Source organism: Lepisosteus oculatus, chromosome 21 (assembly GCF_040954835.1).
Source record: "Lepisosteus oculatus isolate fLepOcu1 chromosome 21, fLepOcu1.hap2, whole genome shotgun sequence".
Classification (NCBI taxonomy): Eukaryota; Metazoa; Chordata; class Actinopteri; order Semionotiformes; family Lepisosteidae; genus Lepisosteus; species Lepisosteus oculatus.
This window is the reverse complement of record NC_090716.1, coordinates 4,515,539-4,536,327: the sequence shown is the minus strand read 5'-3', so window position 1 is coordinate 4,536,327 and position 20,789 is coordinate 4,515,539. Positions and strand designations below refer to the sequence as shown.

The window sequence follows — 20,789 nt, the reverse complement described above, 5'->3', positions numbered from 1 at the left end:
TCTTACAAACACAGTGTGCCAAATTCTATACAGTATGTGGTGAAAAGTTCAGACTCAGATATGAAGAATGCAAACTCTTAACACGAAGCAGTGTGAAGACATTAAGAAGAGGATTACTGCTTGGAAGGCAGCACTGGATGCCTGGGTCATTTAAAATTCTGATTCATTCCATCACATTTCTCACTGGCTATTACTATGCTTGCTTTTCTGAAGAATGTTATGCATTTCATAGCACTGCAGAGGATGAAGACCACCCGGTCTCCAGACAGAAACTTTTTCATAGCGTAGACCACTACTGATAAAAATGAAATAGACACAGACACCTCCAAACAGACATACAAGCATAATTAGGCCAGAATGTGTCACAGTTATAAATAAATCAAAGAAAATCAAAAAGTGAAAAATGTAGGAACCATCACTGTATGGACAATGACAGCAGTAAGTCAAGGAAAAGTCTGGATATTACAAAATTTCCATCGTGGGCCCAAACCTTCCCCTGTCGTATTCACATTCTGCTCCATATTGATTGACTGATCAGGCGGAAACGCACTAATGTATACCAAGTACAATGATATTCCTCACATATATTCGATTTTCTGCAGTTATTGTCATTATATTCAACTCGTACCTAATTTTTCCATCCAGAAACTAGCTTGCATTGTGATTCAGTCATCTGACCATCCGTTATCCAGTACAGAGTCGGGGGAGACGGAGCCTATCCAGGCAAGCAATGGGAGCAAGGCAGGATACACCCTGGAGGGGGCGCTAGTCCACCGCAGGGCACACACTGACACAATCACACACACTCACGCACTTGCACCAGGGCCAGTTTTCCCAGAAGCCAATTAACCTACTAGTATGTCTTTGGACTGTGGGAAGAATCTGGAGCACCTGGAGGAACCCCACACAAACACGGGGAGAACATACACAGGAACCCCTCCCCAGAAATGGAACCCAGGACCCCAGAGCTGCAAGGAAGCAATGCCAGCAGCTATATCCCCCTGCAGCCCACAGCTGGCAGCCCACTGGAGCTCAGCAGGTGTGAGCCTGGTCAGTACCTGGGAGGGAGACTCCTGGGAAAGCTAACATTGCTGCTGGAAGAGGTGTTAGTGGGGCCAGTAGGGGGCGCTCACCCTGCGGTCTGTGTGGGTCCTAATGCCCCAGTATAGTGTAAAACCGAGGTCCTGACTCTCTGTGGTCATTAAAAATACCAGGGCGTTTCTCGAAAAGAGTAGGGGCATTACCCCAGTGTCCTGGCCAAATTTTCCATTGGCCTTTGACCATCATGGCCTCCTAATAATCCCCATCTCTGAACTGGCTTCATCACTCTGCTCTCCTCCCCACTGAGAGCAGGTGGGGCTGCACACTGGTGGGGGTGGAGGGGATCCCCATGACCTGTAAAGAGCTTTGAGTGGAGTGTCCAGAAAAGTGCTATGTAAGTGTAAGCAGTTAATTATTAATTATTATAATTATAAATATAATGCCCGTGAATGATTCAAACCCTTGCCCTTACCATGTCCTCCGGGGGGTTCTCTCTGGGCGGGGGGGCTAAGTTCAGTGGCTGCGGGGGGTTGCCCATGAGGGGGGACGGGGCTGGTTCAGCCAGCAGGTTTGGCTCCTGCTTCACCAGGATGGCAGTCAGGTCATGACCGAAGGACCAGATACTCCCATCGGAATCTGCAAAACAGCGGCAAGCACAAACAAGGCTGAGCACCGAGCGCCAACACCCCAGTGCTCGGCCCAGCACTGCAAATTTAAGAACCTTAAGTTCTGCACTTTTAAAACTGCTTAGTAATGGCTTTGAATATCAGTCTCATTGGACAACACATGCATCCACTCAATAAACTGTTTATGATACAGTAATAACGCCCAGAAGCTTGTGGTGCTTTTGAAGAGGGGCTTGACAATAAACCACCAGGTGAGACACACTCCTCCTGCTCTTCAACACATGGTTTGGAAGGTCCTCCGTAATGGCGGAGAGCTAATGTGAAGCAGATTGCGTTGCTCGCTGGAAAGCCAAATGTGAGACCGAGTGGCCACTCGCAGCGGCACTGCACACGCTGAAGCCCTTCACGGTCCTTCCTGTTAAAGAGTGTTGCTGCTGATATTTCAAAGTGAAGCACAGGGTTTGGAAAAAAACAACCAGGGGTCCTTGTTAGTAAGGAGGGCTTTTTCAGCTTTCTTCAGTGATTGGATCGATCAAACATCACAGGGCCTTGTAAAAGATGAGGGCTTTTCTTTCAAGTTTGATTTTTAACGAAAGGCACGTTGCGATCCATCAAAAGAACCTGGAGGGGAAGAGGAAATGCTACAGTAGGAGATTCATTACGTGCAATATATAAATCTTTTACAGTTTTCCATGTAAAACCTGCAGACTATACTCAGTGCCAGGATCAATGAGCTTATTTCATCCTATACATCTCAGTAGGGGCTGGAGTTCAGTCTATGGAGCCTTTATCAAAAATACAGTTAGAGGTAAAGATTAACTAGGATGAAGCATTAACCTAATTCTTCACATTAAGGTCATAGCCACTATGTTAAAAAAAAAACAAGGCTTGTCAACATAAAGATTCTAAGCACCTTCTTGGAACTGTATGCACGAATATGTTCATATTGTCGCCCTGAATCACCCAGAACTCAAAGAAAGAAAGAAAGATCTATAAATCATGACATTTCACATTTGTTAAGATCTTAAGGGCTCCATCAGTTCCGCGAACACAAGAGAAACATGAATGACATGTGATGGCTCCTGTAACTCATGTTTTCACAGTAATCAAACCTCAGTTATTTTTCAGGTTTCATCTGAAAGGAGCCGAAGCCATTTTCTCAAAGTTCCGCCTTTCAGCGACCATCAGTATTTTAAACCACCAGGCTACTTCTTTCTGTGGGTTAATGAAGCTTTTCCACAGGCTGTGGAAGACAGGGCACTGATGCTGGCCCCTTCTGGGGTTCCCATGGGAACAGGATTACAGCTCAATAAACACATCCCTGAAACTGAAGGTCAATAAATAAGATGGTGACAGAGCTAAATAATCCTGCAACAAAAGTGACACGCAGAGCTCTTGTTACACTAGCAAATGAAATGTTCTAACAAAACCACAACATAATGGTGACTTCTAAAGCTGAAATGTTGGAAATCAAGTCATTACTAATTGATCTTCACATTTAATTCTTTTTTAGGTTATCAGTACTGCACATAAAAGGGCAATAGCTAACAAATACTTCCCCCTCAGGTGAGATCTCTCATGTTTCTTAAAGGTCCTGTGTTCCGCAATGGAAAAGATACATCATAAGAAATCTTATGCTTTATGAGAGCTTTAGTATACTATAGTAGGATAGTATACATGTAATACACATATCAGAACTAAAAAGAGGGTCTAACTATTTGGGGAGTTCGACAGTATGGCTGTGTACATACAGTATGGTGTTGGGCATGAGAAAGCTCTATTGATCATTGTATGGAGGCTGGCTTCCATCAGAGTAAGAAGGTCAGATCTCTTTGCAACTTTGCAACTGTGTTCTGGAGTGAGTCCCACCCTCTTGCTTTGAAGCAGAGTTTTTATTTGCATAGCCTGTTTAAGGGCTCACAGGACAAAGTGCTCCTGAGTGTTGGAGTGGCTCATTAGCTGGGCCCCAGCCTGGGTGCCTCCTGGTGAGAGCTCATCAAATTAAGCCTCCTCCAAAAAAAAAAAAAAGACTTGTAAAGTAGATGTCTCATGTTTTACCAGCTTGGTTATTTAACTAATGATCATGAGCTGATACGATAAAGATACTCTCATGCTGAGAGAAAAGGAGGTTTTAAAGCCTTCTTGCTAAAATCAATAATTGTGCATGAACTGTATATATCCTTTTAAGACTATAAGCATTATGCTGTTATGTACAGGGTGCTTATAAACCCAGCCTGCTTGAACAATGATACTTTGAATACTGTGCACAATGGGGTGAGGAGAGAATACAACTGTAAGAACATAAAGAAGGTTACAAACTGCAGTCACTCGGCCCGTCCAGGCTGTTTGATTACCAGCAGCTCAGAAGCCTGTGCATCAGCTTGAAAAACATGCTTGAATAGCTTGTTCCAGACACCAAAGGTCTATTCCCCTCGCAAAAGGACACTACATGGCAGAAGGCATCAATGCTGCTTCAATGTGGCCACCAGCTGTGTCTGTGATTGCTTGCCTGCGTGGAAGGACATGGTACACAGCCTCACGTAGCTGGTCAGCGTCTGCTGTCATTGTCAGTGGGAGTGCACTACCCAGGATCCATGTGTTTGAGCGGAACAAGCCTCAGAATATAGGATGCGGCAGTTATGATGACATGACTCTCTGGATCTCTCTGGAGAGTTCAGAACGCAGACTCTAAGGGGTCTGTTATCAAAATAGCTTGTCTGGTCCAAGCATTCAGAGATTCAACTCAACTTGATTCAACTCCACAGTGCACACTGGTCACAATGTATGTGTTCATATGGACAGCTGACTGTACGTGCACTTTCCTTCTATATATATTAATGTACACTGTAAATCCAGTCAGCGTATACAATTCTATAGTTATTCTCCAGTTCTGAAAAGCTATAAAAATGTCTCACCCAAAAATGTGCTCTAGTTTTTTATTTTCAGAGTCTTCTATTACAGTGATATTATTGACCTAGACATAATTAAACTAGACCTACTTCAATTATTTATTTGAAAAAGCCGCAGTTTAAAATTTCGGCAAGTGAGCACAGGGAATTTGTATAAGTGGATAATTTAATAAAATCTTTTTCTCTGGAGTGCGACTAACACCACATCTTGGGTAAGGAAAGCAAAATCAATCCGGATTTAATTATAGAAGAGATTTAAATGAAGGTCTGCTTTGTTTTATCAGTGTTTTCATTTAAACTCATGTTTTTGAAATAATTGACAAATTAGACTGTATTTTGCAATTGCCTCCAAATAATGTGGTTTCAATGAACTTTTAGAGTTCAGAAGTGTGCACTGAATCGGCCCAGGGTCTGAACTCAAGTCAGAAGGTCTCATTTGGCAGGAGGAGACTGTATACAGAGCCAAGACGTTTTGCTTTTTGCTAATGTATTTTAATTTAGCACTCATGGACCTGACAATTTGCCCAAGAGTGACCAAGTCAGAAAGCAGATCCATTTCTTAATTTGTATTGATAGGTTTTCTCACTTGGCCATGACACAATCGACACACACAAAAAAAACACATTTCTGCTCTAACTCAGCCAGTTAGCCTGAGAGCCACATGGCTGTCAGCATGCTTGTGTGTGTATATTGGATCAAAGCCTGGAATCCCCAACATTATTCCCTCACCGGAGGCGGGGACTGGCAGGAGTATTTCCAGTCATTTCGGCATTCTCATCTGGGTTCCCTGTGCTGCACTGGAACTCCAGGAGAAAGGGCAGGGGAACAGAGGCGGACGGAGAACTCTAGTGTCTTGGTGGTTTTGCCGGCTGCTCAGCAGGGACACATTCCCCATTAAAACAAACAGAAAAAAGCTGACAGAGCCGAGCGGCCAGCAGCGACAAGTTAGAAGGGACTATGTCCCGTTTTAAGGATGCCGTTTGTTTTCTTTGCACACAACGTCTAGCGCGCATTTAGAATTATTAGGCACAGTACAATTCTAGTTCATTTTCAGAATGGCGCTGGCATACCCCGTGATAAAAAAAGAACCTGTATTCAGTCTGCCACTCCAATTCAATCCAAAATCACGTTTTCTTTTTCTGTGCATTGCAGATCGGGCCTTTCTAGATTATTTAGTATATATAAACCAGGTTTTCAACAGCTTCCCGCTGTCAGAAGGAAACCAGCAAGCATGCACACAAGCAAAAGCCGAATTGATTGAAGGGAAAGAGAACTTAGACAGAAGAAACAAAAGGAGAACCCAGAGTTTTCTATCGATGATCTGACCTTTTCCCCCCTCGTCCATCTTGATGGGGAGAGAGGGGCTCTGTGGCGCAGAGTCCCCGCTCAGCGAGTAGCTGTGCTCAGCCTGGATGTCAGGTGTGGGGGGGTCCATCTCCATATCCAGCAGGGGGTTTTTCTCCGCAAGCAGGTGATCGTCGAAAAAGCTGCTGAAGAGCTCGTTGGAGAAGTCCTCCATGTTCTCGTTGAAGTGCTGGAAGACAGGTAACGGGCACGTCAGAGCAGAAGGAGAGAGGAAGACGAGTGAGAGAGGAGACCACTGGGCCTATCAAGCCTGTTTGGTTGTCAGGGAATCTTCTCCCAACACCTGTTGAGAGAAGCCTACATCATCAATATACCTGAGTAGCTCATTGCAGACACCCCTATGACCCAGTGTGAGACAAAAAGACTCCTCCTCCTTCCTAAGTGCTCTATCAACTATTCACCCATACGTTCTGAGAAAGCTGCCTAGTGTCCATTCCTGAAGCCTAAGGCACATGCCAGGACTATATCCTGGCCAGGACACCTGCAGAACGTAGACTGTGCCAGCCTGCCTGAAACAATCTGCAACAGTCTGCACACGAGAGGAGGCCTTCCGATGATGGCCACTGCCTTCGGTTTCTTTACAGGATCTTGAGGGGTCAGATTTGACAGCGTGACTGGGTATCTTATTCCAAAGTCTCTTACATACAGTACATCCCTGTGTAAAGAAAAGCTTTCTACACACATACACAGTACATAGAAACAATACATTTATATTCTTAATGGCAGCCTAGGATTGTGGGAAAGGGTAGGGCCCTCATTAGCCACCTTCAATATTAAAAATATTAAATATTAAATATTAAAATTGGATTTCTCAGTGACCTAAAAAAAAGTTCCAGTTCCACTTTTTTATATTCGGCAGGTACACTGTTACTTAAAGTTGCTTCCAAATAAGCAATAGACACAAACTGAACTACTCTGCTCTAGTGCTTTTTAGAAACTGTGACCTACGGAGTGTGGACAGGGAAGTGTCTTTTATAACAACAGAATCAATTACGTTGTTAAAGGAGGTGGAGGGGAATTCTACCGTGAAAAGTAATAAGAAAAAAGACAGGGCTTGAGCTCCACAGCTACATGAATTCCACACACTCAGGAAGGAGCTTAATTTCTGAATTTTATCACTTCTGACATCCTTTGGGAGCAAGTGTTACCGGTGTTCCAACGGTGGAAATTATGAACGTGCAGCCTTTCTGTGATCACATGTGTAGTAAAGGGGAACCAGATTTGTGTGACAATTAAAACCCTTGTTAGCTTGCACTGCCTGACTGGCCTCACGACAGGACCACGAAAAAAGAACCCCGTGGTGCTTTACAAATTGCAAAATAATCATATGAATTAGGGTGATTTTGTCGGACCTTCTCTATCACAGATGCAGTTTACTTCATTTCCCTGCATGAATATGATAATTGAAAGTAATTACAGTACTGACGTCAAGAAACTGGCTATCCTGTTTTGCGTCTCAGATCCTTATTCCCCACGTCAGAGTGCTGTGTAATTACCAGAATACTGATTCAATAGAGCTGTTTGCTTTGCATGAGAAAGTCTCAAATGTCACAGTGGTTAAAGAAATACAAAACCTGTACCTTTGACTGAGTCATGACGTACGATAATTCTTTTAAGCCAGCAGTCTTCTTTGACCATCCACAAAGCACATTTTTTTTAGATCTACAGCTCATTTTTTCATTTAAGACTTTGTTCTTCCCTTAGTCCCAAATTAAAGTCTGTTTGCTGGGCCAGAGGTGCCCTCATTAATTGCTGAAGGATGGGGGCTGTGAAGTATGCAGGACCCTGCATTACTTTATACCCTCTTGTTGGAAGAGGAGGTGCCTTCAGCCCTACAGAAGCAGCTGGTTGATTTGTGCAAGATAAGGGCATCATTTTCCAGTTCTGGGGATCTTCCTGTACTCATGTGCTCGGACTGCACATGGCACAGTTTGCCGGCTTTTACCCCTTTCCATGACTCTGTTGTCGGAAACAACAATTAGATTGGATGACTGTTACAAGAAATCAGCAAATCCACCAGGGCACAGAATGAAAATTAGGCAGCAGTCTGCTACACATTCTTGTTGGCGTATCCAATTACATAACACTACTTCCCTCGTGGTCACACTCTTCTGGGTCTTTAAGTCCCTTTGCATCTCTTCCATTTTACAGGTCAAAGATCGAGCAAATCCCAAACAGCATGGGGAAAAATACAAGGAAATCCGAGAAGCAAGAAAAGGTGAAAGGAAGAGCAATAGAAAACGCTCAGCGGAAAAGGTAGCACTACAGACTGGCACTTTGGATCATCCCTGCTGATTTACATTCGACGAGACTCTCAGTGTCCATGAACGTTAAAAGCCACACGGGCAACTGAACAATAACGCACCGCCTTCAAGAAAAAACAAATCCGACCCTTTCTGGAATATCGGAGTGGCAAAATAGTTGTTAAGTGGGAGTTTCCCTGACAGTTATGATAATGGACACTTGTATTTCTGTCACTGACGCACAACCGCTGATATTGGCACGTTAATCATTGTGGCTGAGTGTACAGCACAGCTCCAGCAATATAACAAACAGACCCACCCAGGCCCTTAAAGTGCACTAAAAGGCTCCTGTTTCACTTTGCATAGCGGATGCGATTTCTTGTCTAAATAATCCTAAATGAGCCACCAGCCTGCGCTCTGCCATAATACAACGTTACTATGAAATTTGCGCACTATTTTTGCTCGATGGTTTGCATTGACTTTGCTTTGTCACTGTATCCCACTGTGGTACCTTACTTTATATCTCATGACCATGTCTACAGTTGGCTATGCTTCACATGACCCTGGTTTTACCTCCGTACAGCATGGTATGGTTTTATAGAACTTAACCTACTCAAGAACAAGATGAAATCAAATTTTACTGACCCATTATGGAGAAAACATCATCACTTGAAAATATCATCATATATAAAATAGATTTCTGAAATTCTATTTGAGCTCAGGAAAACCCCGAAAGCCTTCTCCCATATATACTGTATATGATTTACTGATGGGGGAGACCTGGTAAATTCCCTAGGATGTTTGCTGGTTAAACACAAGCCAGGATAATAGACTGGAACCTAATGCCTGCTCTCCTTTCATCCCATTGGGTCCCAAAACACTTCACACACAGGAGGGTACCTGCATCAGTAAGAGGGACCTATTTCACCCACTGCTGGAGTGCAGCCCCATTACACAGTACATTAGGTGAAAAGGCAAGAAATTTCATCACCAGTGGAATGAAGAAGAAACTTTAATGAGAGCACATTGCCCAGGCCAGTGCTTATGTGAGCCAGAAAACCATTACCCCTGCTCCTATCTCTTATGAACAGTGTCCCAGGATCTTTAATGCCCTTGGTTTAACATCTCGACTGCTGAAAAGCACCTCCTACAGTACAGTGCACCATACTGGGGCATTGGAGGGAAAACTGTGATCCAGCTGGAGGAGTGCCACCCCAACCTGTCAGTTTTACATTACCGACCCATTTCAGAATGTTCTTTTTCACCCACTTTTTATTTCTAAAAGGAAAGGAAAGGACTCTCCATTGTTCTGGTTTCCCATTTCAAAATCTTTACCCATGGGACTTGGGAGAACTGAGTGTCTTACTGGAAGACGTCTTAACCTGCTGCTTCCTCTCTGCTTCAAAATGATGGATTCTTTTTGCATCCAACACACTGAGGCTTTGTTCCTCTCCTTCGTTCAGCAGCTAGACAGCCTTTGAGGAAAGTAGCTTGACATAACCTCAGTTACACTGCTGCGATGATGCAAGACCACACAAATGACGCAACCTTTCTGGACTTTCACATATGGTCTTGCATTCAGTAGTCATGAGTTATTCTCAGATTACAGATTAGAGATGCAGAGCATTTCTGCTTTAACAGAAGAGCGGAATATTAATTGCTTTAAAGTGACTATTCTGTGAAATTAATCACATGACTTAAAGATCATGGCATTAACCAGAACATTAAAATCTAAGCTGACATTCAGAGGCCTTCTTTAGAAAGCTCCTTCTTTTGAAATTTATTAGAAAGGTAAACAGGAAAACAAGCAAAATTATTTTTGGGTTGTTTCCTAATAAACACCCTCTCTAAAAAGTAGTTTACATTTAATTTCATGGAACCTGGCCCAGATATACAGTATGGGACTTTTAAAATCTGTTTTTAAAGTACTTTATCTCTGGACTTCATCCCAGTTGCCTGTGCAGAGGCACACAATAAGCACATAATGAATGTGACAGCACAAAAGAAAATATCAAATTATTCGAAATATGGGTTTACACAGAAAAAAAGATCACAGCTGTGAGCTGGTTGAGAGCAGCCTGCGCAAGATTAAAAAGAAGCTTTCCTAAGTACCACCATAAATGTGCACTGCACAATGTACTCCAGGAGATTAATTAGCACACCATGTTTCTTTGAGGTTTGGGTCTTTGTACTAAAATGTGCAGATGGAGCCTCTCTCTTTTTTAGCTGCGCATTATGCAAACACCATCTTCTGAGACTCCTCCCTTCAAACAGGAACTTGCTTATCTGCAACTTGCCTTTTGACTCTGTATCCTATTCACCAGGAACACTAACAGCTCACATTAGGGAGAAAGCTACCCAAAGGTGTTTCAGTCAGGAAGGCTTAATAACACATAATGGACACAAAGGCGTTACTGGGGAAATTTTGAAAGACGATTCGAGACGCAATAATTATAACCAAAGTGGAACCTGTGTATTTTGTGCTTTATCTGTATAATTAAAAGATCCTTCAAACCTTCATTTCCATGCATTCCAATCTGTCTGCAGGCACAATTCTGTACTCAACAGGTAGGGAAATTGTAAGGCACTGCTATACGGCAGCTTCAACGTTTGATATGTGGAAAATGAGACCATTTCCTCTATATACTGTCACAGCTGTTATTAACATAGCTAAGGCAATCCACACAGGCCTCACAGACAGCACAGGTCTCTGCCTTCTGTTTCCGAGGAAGGGAAGTGTGTATTTCATATTTAAAGAGGAGAAACTGCTGGTGCCAAAGTGACTATATTATTTTCTGGCAGCCTGTCATTAAAATATTACCGGCTATAAACAACCATTATTGTAATGGCAGCTTACTGGAACGTTACTGGATAGATTTTGGTTGATGCAGGCATTATAGGTCTACTGCTTGTCTTCTTCCAATAATCTGTTTTTTGCAGAAATGAAACTCTGATTTGCTGTAGAGAATCTGATAGTATATACAATTCAGCATCTATACAATCTGTCTCAGGTACATATATTTCAATGCTTATGCACATCTGTTTTGTTTAAAAACTGATCCACGAATATGCAATGCTGAGTAGGATTTCTCCCATTAGAGAAATAATGTGTCACCCTTTATAACACAGCATTCAGCAGTTTATGACTGGAGATTTAGAGATGTAGAATTGGGGCAAACCAGTGTCCCTCTTCTTCTTACTTTAAAGAGGGTAAAGAGTCTTGCCACAACAGGGTGGATAAGTTTCTCCATGAACTAGTAATGCCTCATCTTTGCAACCAATGTTCCAAACTGTTCCAGATGTTAAAAATAAAGGTAGGACAAAGGGGCATGACAAATCTTTTTTTTTCTTTCCTAATTCAAGTCTTTGAACCTCAGCAGTGGTAAATATGCAGCATTATTCCAAGGGTGGTGACTGAGCAGGCAGAAAGTAGGGTCATTCAGAGCACTAATGAAAATCACAGGGATGGCAGACTGACCCAGAACTGGAGACGTCCTGAAGTTTACATGGCGTTATTATTATTGTCCACCGCACTTAGTTCTCAATCCTTTTGCAGGTCGTACCATTACTCTGGATATAAAAAACTGACTTGAAATATCAATTTGAGCCATAATCATTGTACCCCAAGCAGCAGTCGGTTTAGGTTAGCTTTTCATTTATTATTAAGGATATAACAACACATCAGGACCAGCCTGGTAAAAAAAAAGTAAAATACTGTACATTGCAGATCTCCTTTGCTACCAACATAACAGCCTGCAGTTACTGCAGACTGAACTCCAAGACACACAATAGATCTATTAAAAACATTTGACTTGCTGGAGTCAATTACAGACTATCGTCTGGCAAGTAAATTAATAATTCTAGGGAGGTTAAGGAATATAGTAGGTTTTAGCTTCGTATATTAAAAGAATATTAGAATGAATCTGATGACAAATGCCTAAAGTTGAGCAATTGTGAACAATATCATATAAGTAAAACTTATTTTATAGACAACAGGTAAGTCTGGGGGAAAAATATGTTTTCATCTTGGGAGAATTTGTACTGACAAAAATTTTCCTTGTACCTAAAATGTTTTGGAGCTTGAGGTCTAGAAATGCATTGTATGTGTACATATGTATTTGTAAGTACAGTGAAATGTATTTACATAATTGGAGTAAAACTCTCAATTAAAAAACATTACAGTCAAATAATAATAACATTAAAAAAACAATAGACAACACCCATTCAGATAATTAGTATTACATTTGAACCATGACACATATATAAAAAAGGACACTCTTGTCCTTTTTTGCTTGCATGTAATATAATTTTCTAATTATTTTATTTGGTTGTGCTCATCCCAGAATAGTAAGTCATTTAAGTGTCCATGTTGCAGAATATAACAATAGCAAAATCAGATACATGTGGCTGGAACTGTGAGGGGAACACAAAAAGCTAGAGGAAAATATATCAGCCCTTTTAAAATGCAATTTAAAATATAATCATATTCCACCACTAAAAATTGCAAGTATAGCTGAATATCTATGACAGCCCTAGAGGCACACATGTGCCTTAAGACATTCGCCAGCATTATTTGACTTTAGATCCGTCTGACCAATTAGGAGACAGCATGCAGATTAGGCAACTCCTAAGCAAGAACATCTAAGAAAGCAAACTGGAGTGCAAGGTTAGCATGGAGGGGAATTCTGCAGTCTACCACTATCTGGAGTGGAAAATATGCTTTTGTAATAGGAAAAATAAATGAGATGATAACGCAGAGGACACTCAGAGCCAAAAAATGCACAGGCAAGCCTAGCTATGTTTAAAAATTTGCACTTTGCTTTGACTGACACTTTCTGAAGGCCAACGCATTTTACTTCTCTGCTGAGAGTTGTTTTCTACGCTGGGTGGAGTGAGTGACTGAAAGAGCAGACAGCACTGAACAGCTCTGTCTGATCTGAAGCCCCTTTTTCACCTGCAGAAAAGCAAACTATTGAATGTTGAGGGTAAGGATTTATGGGCTAGTACTTCCTCATATTTAGATGCAAATTAAACCAAAAAAAAGCATAAGAAATTCTGTTGTCTTTTTTCTATTTAACCTACTAATGCTTTATGGTTATGAGAAGAAGAGTTTATCACACTTTAAGCATATTAATTAAACCTTTAGCATAAAATTAAACCATAGGCAGTTTTGACAAATGTAGCTCTACCATCATACATTTCCTCATATACGCACGAATGCATTTAGTTTTGCACAACTATGCTAACAGTTATGTCTTATCTCTTTGCTATTACCAGTGTTTTTCCTGTCACCGTGTTCTGGTTCTGTTCTTCTGAGCACAAGAAGTCACTGCGCTCTGCAGCCTGCCCAGCCTGTTGAGTGCATGATTTCTGAATGACAAATTCAGTCCCGTTACCACTGGAATTCATTATGCGTCTCCCTCCTCATCTGATCCCCTTGGGGGACAGGATGAGGCACAAGAGTCAGTGCAAAGCTTTTCTCTACAGCTTGCATTCCTCGCTAAATGTCAGTTGATCCTGGAAAATGCCAATCACACTGTCCGTGTTACAGCATGCTTGAGACAGGGAGGACACCTGTCTGTAGCCATTCAACTAGTGAATAGAGGCCCCCACCATCTCCCCCCACTCACACACCATAAAATGATCTTTATATCAAACGTGTTTCAAGGGTTCTCAGTTTCATTCAGGGGTCAGTCCAAGAGTGGATTAACCCATACTGTTACTGGAGTGACTTCTTCTGGGAATTGCTTACTGTTCAGACTTCCACTTCAAAGATCCTCATGATATTTTGGAAGAATTCAGATGTTTTTAAAAAGAACCTGTAGAGCTGCTGTCGTCCCTGAAAATCCAAGTATACTTCCAGCCTGCAAGACCTCAGGGTTTGTTTCTCTGAAACATCTCCTCACAGCCAGCTTTGGGAAGAGGGCTTCTCTGTGGGAACCCAAGCTATTTTTTAGCCTTGCATTTGCTACTTCTGCTGTAATAAGCAGCGGTCGTCCATGTGATAAAATTTCATCCTCTCCATTTCCAGGGATTGTTTTGCTTTGCCTTTGAATTGTGCTTCTTATTTATTCAATTTTACTTTCTGTGCATGAGCACGACAATGAGGACACCACAGAAGCCAGAGACTCATACTACTCCTTTTTGTATTGGATGGTTTTACCTCTACATAAATGCCTTCTATGAGCAAAATCTTCCAGGGCAATATACATAAATATATAGAGAGATGCAGAGTGATATTTAAGGTAACCAGTATTACAAGGAGAAAAAATCATTTTGCAAGCTAAAGGTTAACCAATAGAAAGAGTCCTGTGCAATTTTAACTATTTGAAATATCTCCAGAAACCTCAAAAGACTACACTGGCTTAGAGTCTTCTTTTTATTTTAGGTCTCAATTGTTACACAAATCCCATAATTACAATATATAATTGAGCTCTGACTGAGCACGTTGCATATTCATGATCCCATCACCTCCTTTCCCCTTTCTCTTCATTGCAATTAGGGGGGTGCAGCAGACAGTGTGGTTGACTGCCGGTTTTCTCATTTTAACTCCATAATTGTCTCGCAGCCTGTAATTTAACTGCTGTGCAACAGGACTGAGCTCTCCCTGACTCCCCCAGGAATGTGTCGTCGCACTGTGAACGAAGCGCAGGCTGGCTCTGCAGCCCTGGGCTTATTTACAAGGCTGTAGACTTCATGGGATTAAACAGCTTTCACTATGTGCAGAGTCTGAATGAGTGTTGGCTGAGTAATGTCATTTAGGGCTGTTGTACAGTGCCCTACACAAGCATGCATTAATACCCCTGTCTGTTACTACTCAGCTTCTTCTGAAACAAAAGATAAAAAAATCTGATGCCTTCTAACATATTCATTCATCAGTTGTTTCTGCTGCTGCTGCTGCTCTGTGTTTAAGGTTGTTTCCGTAATGTCTTTGCACTGGAGCACATTGGTGCAAATAAGCATTTCATTGCACTTTTGCATATGATAAATAAACTGAACTGGTTTAGTTTCCCATTTGTGTAAATACTGCTGTCCATCTTTTGCACAAGTCTAGACTATAAACCAGCCTTTTTTCTCTGGTTTCACAGAATGGTATTCAGGGTTGGAGAGTGCAGTTGGTTTCTGTGCATGTACAGCTGTTAGCTTTGCATACCCTTGTGTATAGTAAATTCTACACCTTAGGGCACGTATTAGTTTGCAACCATCGATTTGCAATGGCTGCATTTTGTATTGCTGCCATTGCTTTTTGATTGCTTTGTTATCATTATTGTCTGATTATCTCAGATCCCAGAAGCTATGCAAGGCTGATTCCAGTCAGTACCGGGATGTACCAGGTGGAGTTAGTGGACCAATATGAGGTGCTCCCGCCTGGAACAGACTTTCCAAAACCAAGGCTCCAGCATGGTGCTGCAGGAGATGGCCATCCTGTTCATGATGCATTAAACCAAGATCCGAGCTGCTTGGGTCATTAAAGATCCTGTTGGTCTTTTCAGAAGAGTAGGGCTGTGGAACTTGTGCCCTGACTAAGTTTCACTGTGAACGTTTCATTAATCTGGCCTCGTGAAAGATTCCCTTATTCCTGCAAGTCATTTCTTACTTCTCCTCCTGATCTGATTTGTTGGGGCTGCTGCATATCACCCAGGTTGGGGCTGCTTCACTGTGGATAAAATGGGTCCCAACGTGTATGCAAGTCACTTTGAGAATACATTACATTCTTGTCTACATTTTATGAGATATGCACTTTTTTAAATATTTTCTAACATATTCAAATTGTTCCTAATGCACAGCACTTTACAAAGGATGTTTTCCTCGAAAAGCACAGTGGGAAACAAAGTGTGATTGTTCAATTGTTTGGACTACTACCTTCAGATGTAACCCAAAGAGGAATTTTTAAAGGCGGGCCAATCTTCTGACCAAAAGGAACTACTGGATTTTTCAGACAGGAAAACAAATAAAAGAAAGCTTAGCATTGAGAAAAAAAGGCTGGACTGGCATCAGTCTTTTTGGTTCCCACTCAAGTAAGATGATCTGCTAAGATATCCTGGTAGAACTGTGTTCAAGAGGTTCTGGAAATGGGAACAGTTTCTCCCAGTGAAACTAGGCAAATTAAAATGTATAGAAAGGAAAAGGGGTAATTACACGCATATGTTAACTCTAAACAGTAACCTTCCTCAGCATGTTCCTACAGTAGACCTAGTGCAATCTAAAGTTGCTTTAAGTCTCTGAGTGATTCAACTACCCATATTGCTGAATCAGTACACATGCATTAAGTAAGAAAGAGAAATATCTTCAAAGAAAAATATAGGAAGGTTTAATTCTTAAATCTGTCCTTCATTGCCATGGAAACAAAGTTCATTGGATTTCTTCAAAAAGATTTTCAGATTCAGAATTTGACCCTTAATTGTCCCATCTTCAAAGGGAAATATCAGCTTTGTGTGATAAATTCAGTCCATCCCCTGCTCTCTCGAACCATATTCTCACTCCATCCTTGCAATGTGTTCCCGATTAGCCCAGCCTTTTTTCTCCACTGTTTGATTTTAAGGTCCATTATTGTGTGCCAGAGACTGTCCAACATGCTGAACTGATTTGGAGAGATTCCAACTGAAATGCATCCACAATCTAGAAGAATCCATATGACAATCGTTGCTTACATTTTGCCTAGCTGTGGACACAAGTCCTATTTACATGCCAGAAATGATGTACGTATGTGCATGTGCAGGGGATGTCGGTAGTCAGATACCAAATACATAAATAACAGCACAGGTACGTTATGAATATTGACCACAGTAAATCTGCATGATAAATTCAGGGTTCTCAAATATTTAGCACACCTCACAATACTTTTTCACATTGCTATTAACTTTCTACATTCTACGTAGAGAGAAATAATATGCAACTGCAACCTAAACATCCCTCAAAACGTCTGGGGTAAGAAGAATCTACACAGAACAAAACAGTTGCTGCCGACATAAAGCCTTTGATGCAATTTTCGGGGATCTTTAAAATCAAACCAATGGATTTCTGCAGGATCTACAAGAAGACACGGGCAGACACTGTCGGTAAAAAGCATTTAACACTGAGATCAGGGGGCACAAAGGCTGGAACAAACTACTCAGCCATGCTGTAGAAGCCAGCACTCTGGAAGGGCTTTTCAGATCACTTAGCTACTAACTACCAAATGAGCCAGATCAGTTGAAATGCCTCCTCTAGTTTGAAGGACCTTCTCTCTTAAGTGAGTATCTTCGAAACTGCCTTTATAAGGCCTTTATACAAGTCTATAAGTCTAAAGTTAAAGTTTAAACATAAAAGTATTCGGTTAAACAAATGGCCTGCAGGCACAACACACATATTCTTGATGTGACCTTGGAGCTATTAAATGAAACCTGGGATCCTTCCATTTATTCAACTTTTAGGGTGAACGTCTGCTTTTATTAAAACCCCTAATCCCTGCACACCTAAATGCATTGGTTTGCACCCCAGCGCACTGAACAATTAACTTGCAAAACAGGGGGAAAAAAAGACCTTTTACTGTTCTTCATGTGCGACTTATCAAACCTGTGATTACACAGTACCTACAGTATTTTTACGATTTCACACAAGCTTTAATTGTGCACACACTCAGCACAATTAAATCTGATGAAAGCCTGGCTGTCTGAAGCAAATCTAATGCGAAATCTCCTCCGATTTCAGAAGCTGAATTGCTAGGTTCCATTCGCTTGCTTCTAATGCATCCTTATCTACAGTAGTTATTTTGTTTCACAGATTAAAGAGTATGAGGGGTTAGAAGGATATGGGGAAGTTAGGGCTGCAATTCAGCAGTTCCACCCAGCCGTTAGCATCGATAGGGTAAGCCTACTGAGTAAAACAATGAATCCATTTTTTATTCAACATAAAGTATGCATTGCATTAAAAAAAGACAGTTTATCATATGGGAAGAACAGCACATAAGCACATTAAGTCAATACTGCTGCAGAACTGCATAACTCCAGTTCTTTGTTGATTCAATCAGATTTGTTTTAAGAAGACTACAAAATCAAACTGAACTAGTTAAAAACACAACCAGCCTTCAGAGGGCAGAGGCTGCGTAGACCAGTCATGCAGGTAATTAATTGTGTTTTGTATTTATGAGGACTTCTTAGCCAAGAATTGGCTTCATCACTCTGCTCTCCTCCCCACTGAGAGCTGGTGTGTGGGGAGCGTTCTGGCGCACTATGGCTGCCGTCGCATCATCCAGGTGGATGCTGCACATTGGTGGTGGTGGAGGGGATCCCCATTACCTGTAAAGCGCTTTGAGTGGAGTGTCCAGAAAAGCATTATATAAGTGTAAGCAATTATTCTTATTATTATTTCAACCTCCCTTGTGTGCCAGATCTGTGAGTGAGAGTCAAGGTCTGTTTCTGCCTCTGTTACCTACTGATCAAATGTCACGGAGACTGGTCACATCACAACCGGCTCAGTTGATAAGGACGACAATGTCAGCCTGACATGAAACAGGTATCATTTTCTCCTGCCTTCATCTGGGGTGGTACATAGTCCTGAATAACCATTCGTTCACTGAGATCTACAGAATCTTTTGTTTCCACTCGATCAGGAAGTTGGAAAAAATATTTTTTATAACAGGGCAGTTGCAGAAGCTCTTTTGTGCTTTAGTGTAACTACATCATCTCCTAATGAGCGTGCATCTTTTATTCTCTGGATTTCAGATAATAAAAAAGCAAATTCTTGTCAGAGGACTCTCCTTAAAATACCTTCCTCTTGTTACCAAAGTATTCAAGGTAATTTTTAACCGCACCCAAACAGACTACTTAGCCTAACCTTTCAAGACAGTATGCTATATAACCACAGATTATGTTTTTCAGACAAGGTTGCCTGACCTGTTGTTCTTGCGATGGGATACCAATAATTTAAACTAAAAATTGAAGATGACTTCCTGTTACTCTTAGTTAAACAGATTGGCAGCTGCATGTGTACCGTCTAAAAAGATGGGTAACTACACAGGCATGTGTACTTAGCCTAAAGGTGCCATGAATGATGCAGAATAAAAAAAACCCTCTTGACTTGGAAATGCATAGACTGATAACCCATTCATACCAACAGACACACTTAAGATCACTTACGGTACTCACAGGAGCTCTGGAGTATATAAAGGGCTCCATCTCCATACCTAAAAGCTACAGCAGAGCCCCGAGAATGGAATTAATACGCATAATGTCCATTATGTGAACCTGTCATTGGTAATACAGGCAGTTCGATTAATTTCTAGAGTATCCTAGGACCTGTTCATCTTTTGAAGCTATACATGAAGGGCTTGGGTCACAACGCTAACTAAAAGGCTAAAAGGGTCCAAGGACCTAGACACTATTGAGGAACAAGGAGAATGTCTGGTGTGCTTGCTTAAAAACAGCTGCAAAGACAACTCACCGCACTGTCTAAGGCACTTGCGGAAAACCCAGACGCAGGTTACTTTTAGTAGATCAAAGGGTAGGCAAATAAAAACCGCTGGGACATAAAGTCATTTCAAACATTTGTTTAAGCTTCTTAATAGACCACAAGCGCTGGTATTACTGGAAGAGTTCGCCAAACAGATTTGTGGCCCAGCTGGTAGCGCTGCCGAAGACAGCCGAACTGCGGCTGGACCGGACCGGACCGGGCTGAAGCGGCTCCGCGCCGCGCATGGCCTCCCACAGCCGTCCTGGAAGAGGAGCCGAAAGATTACATAACCTTCCCTTTACCTTCCCTTCTGCTGGCCGCATTCCAGCGGCAGCAGATGTCCCAGAGGCATCTGGTGAAATGGAATGCTGTTCTACACCCCCCCGGTCTCTCCCCATGCGGAGCGTCTCTCTTCTAAATTACAGCGCCGCTCCGGCAGGATGGGGCAGTCGCAACACGCTGCGGCGCGCCGGCACGTCGGGGCCATGCCCGGGCGGGGATATCACCTCAAATACCCGCAGCACCGAAGAATCCTCCCCTGACTGAATTCGGAGCAAATTCTGAGAGTAATAAGGAGCGTATGGGACATGTGGGTTTTTTTTAAACACCCGAACAGAAGGCTGTAGCTGCGTTTTACGATCTCCAATAAAGTGATTGATCGTCACCTGGTTGCAGGCCGGCCGGATTCATCATTTTAAATGAAACAGCCCCAGGAACACACTGGCGTGCGTCCCTGCGACCTTCATTACCTCGCTCTACTCTGCTCACTGGTTATGCAATTAAACATAACCAGTTTAACTTTCAATTAAATTGGCTATGTTTAATTGCATAATTCTTATAACCTAATCCTACATCCTAAACTTATTCATCTAAAATGAGTGTATGTGTTTGGGTGGGAATCAAAGCACAGATTCTTCCCCAATCAATTACTTTTGATTCTTCCTTCTACCAAACCAACTGTGTCCCACTGCATGATCTGCTGTCTCTCTGTATTAGGAATTTCAATTTTCAAAACAAAGGATGTCCAGGTTAAGCAAGTCAGTGGTGTGTCCATATGGAGTCTTTTGTTACTCTTAGATTCCTATGAGGTTTGTACTTACTCTCCACAAGCTCTCACAAGCACCAGGGCCCGGGTTCAAGAGACGCGCCGTGGCCCAGTGGGGAAGGGAGCGAGA

General features: G+C 42.0%; 1 protein-coding gene across 3 annotated transcripts in view; it reads right to left on the bottom strand.

Moving 5' to 3' along the window:
* creb3l1 (cAMP responsive element binding protein 3-like 1) overlaps positions 1-20,789 on the bottom strand; it is a 45,569-nt gene that overhangs the window by 19,691 nt on the left and 5,089 nt on the right. For all 3 annotated transcript variants that reach the window (XR_011182915.1, XM_006642676.3, XM_069181704.1), the window contains exons 2-3: positions 5,903-6,110; positions 1,514-1,677 (exon numbers count right to left, since the gene is read on the bottom strand). Coding sequence is in view for 2 of the 3 variants with exons in the window: in XM_006642676.3 (XP_006642739.2) it covers positions 1,514-1,677; positions 5,903-6,110 (372 nt within the window). In the remaining variant the exon portion in view is untranslated. The remainder of the gene's footprint in view (positions 1-1,513; positions 1,678-5,902; positions 6,111-20,789) is intronic.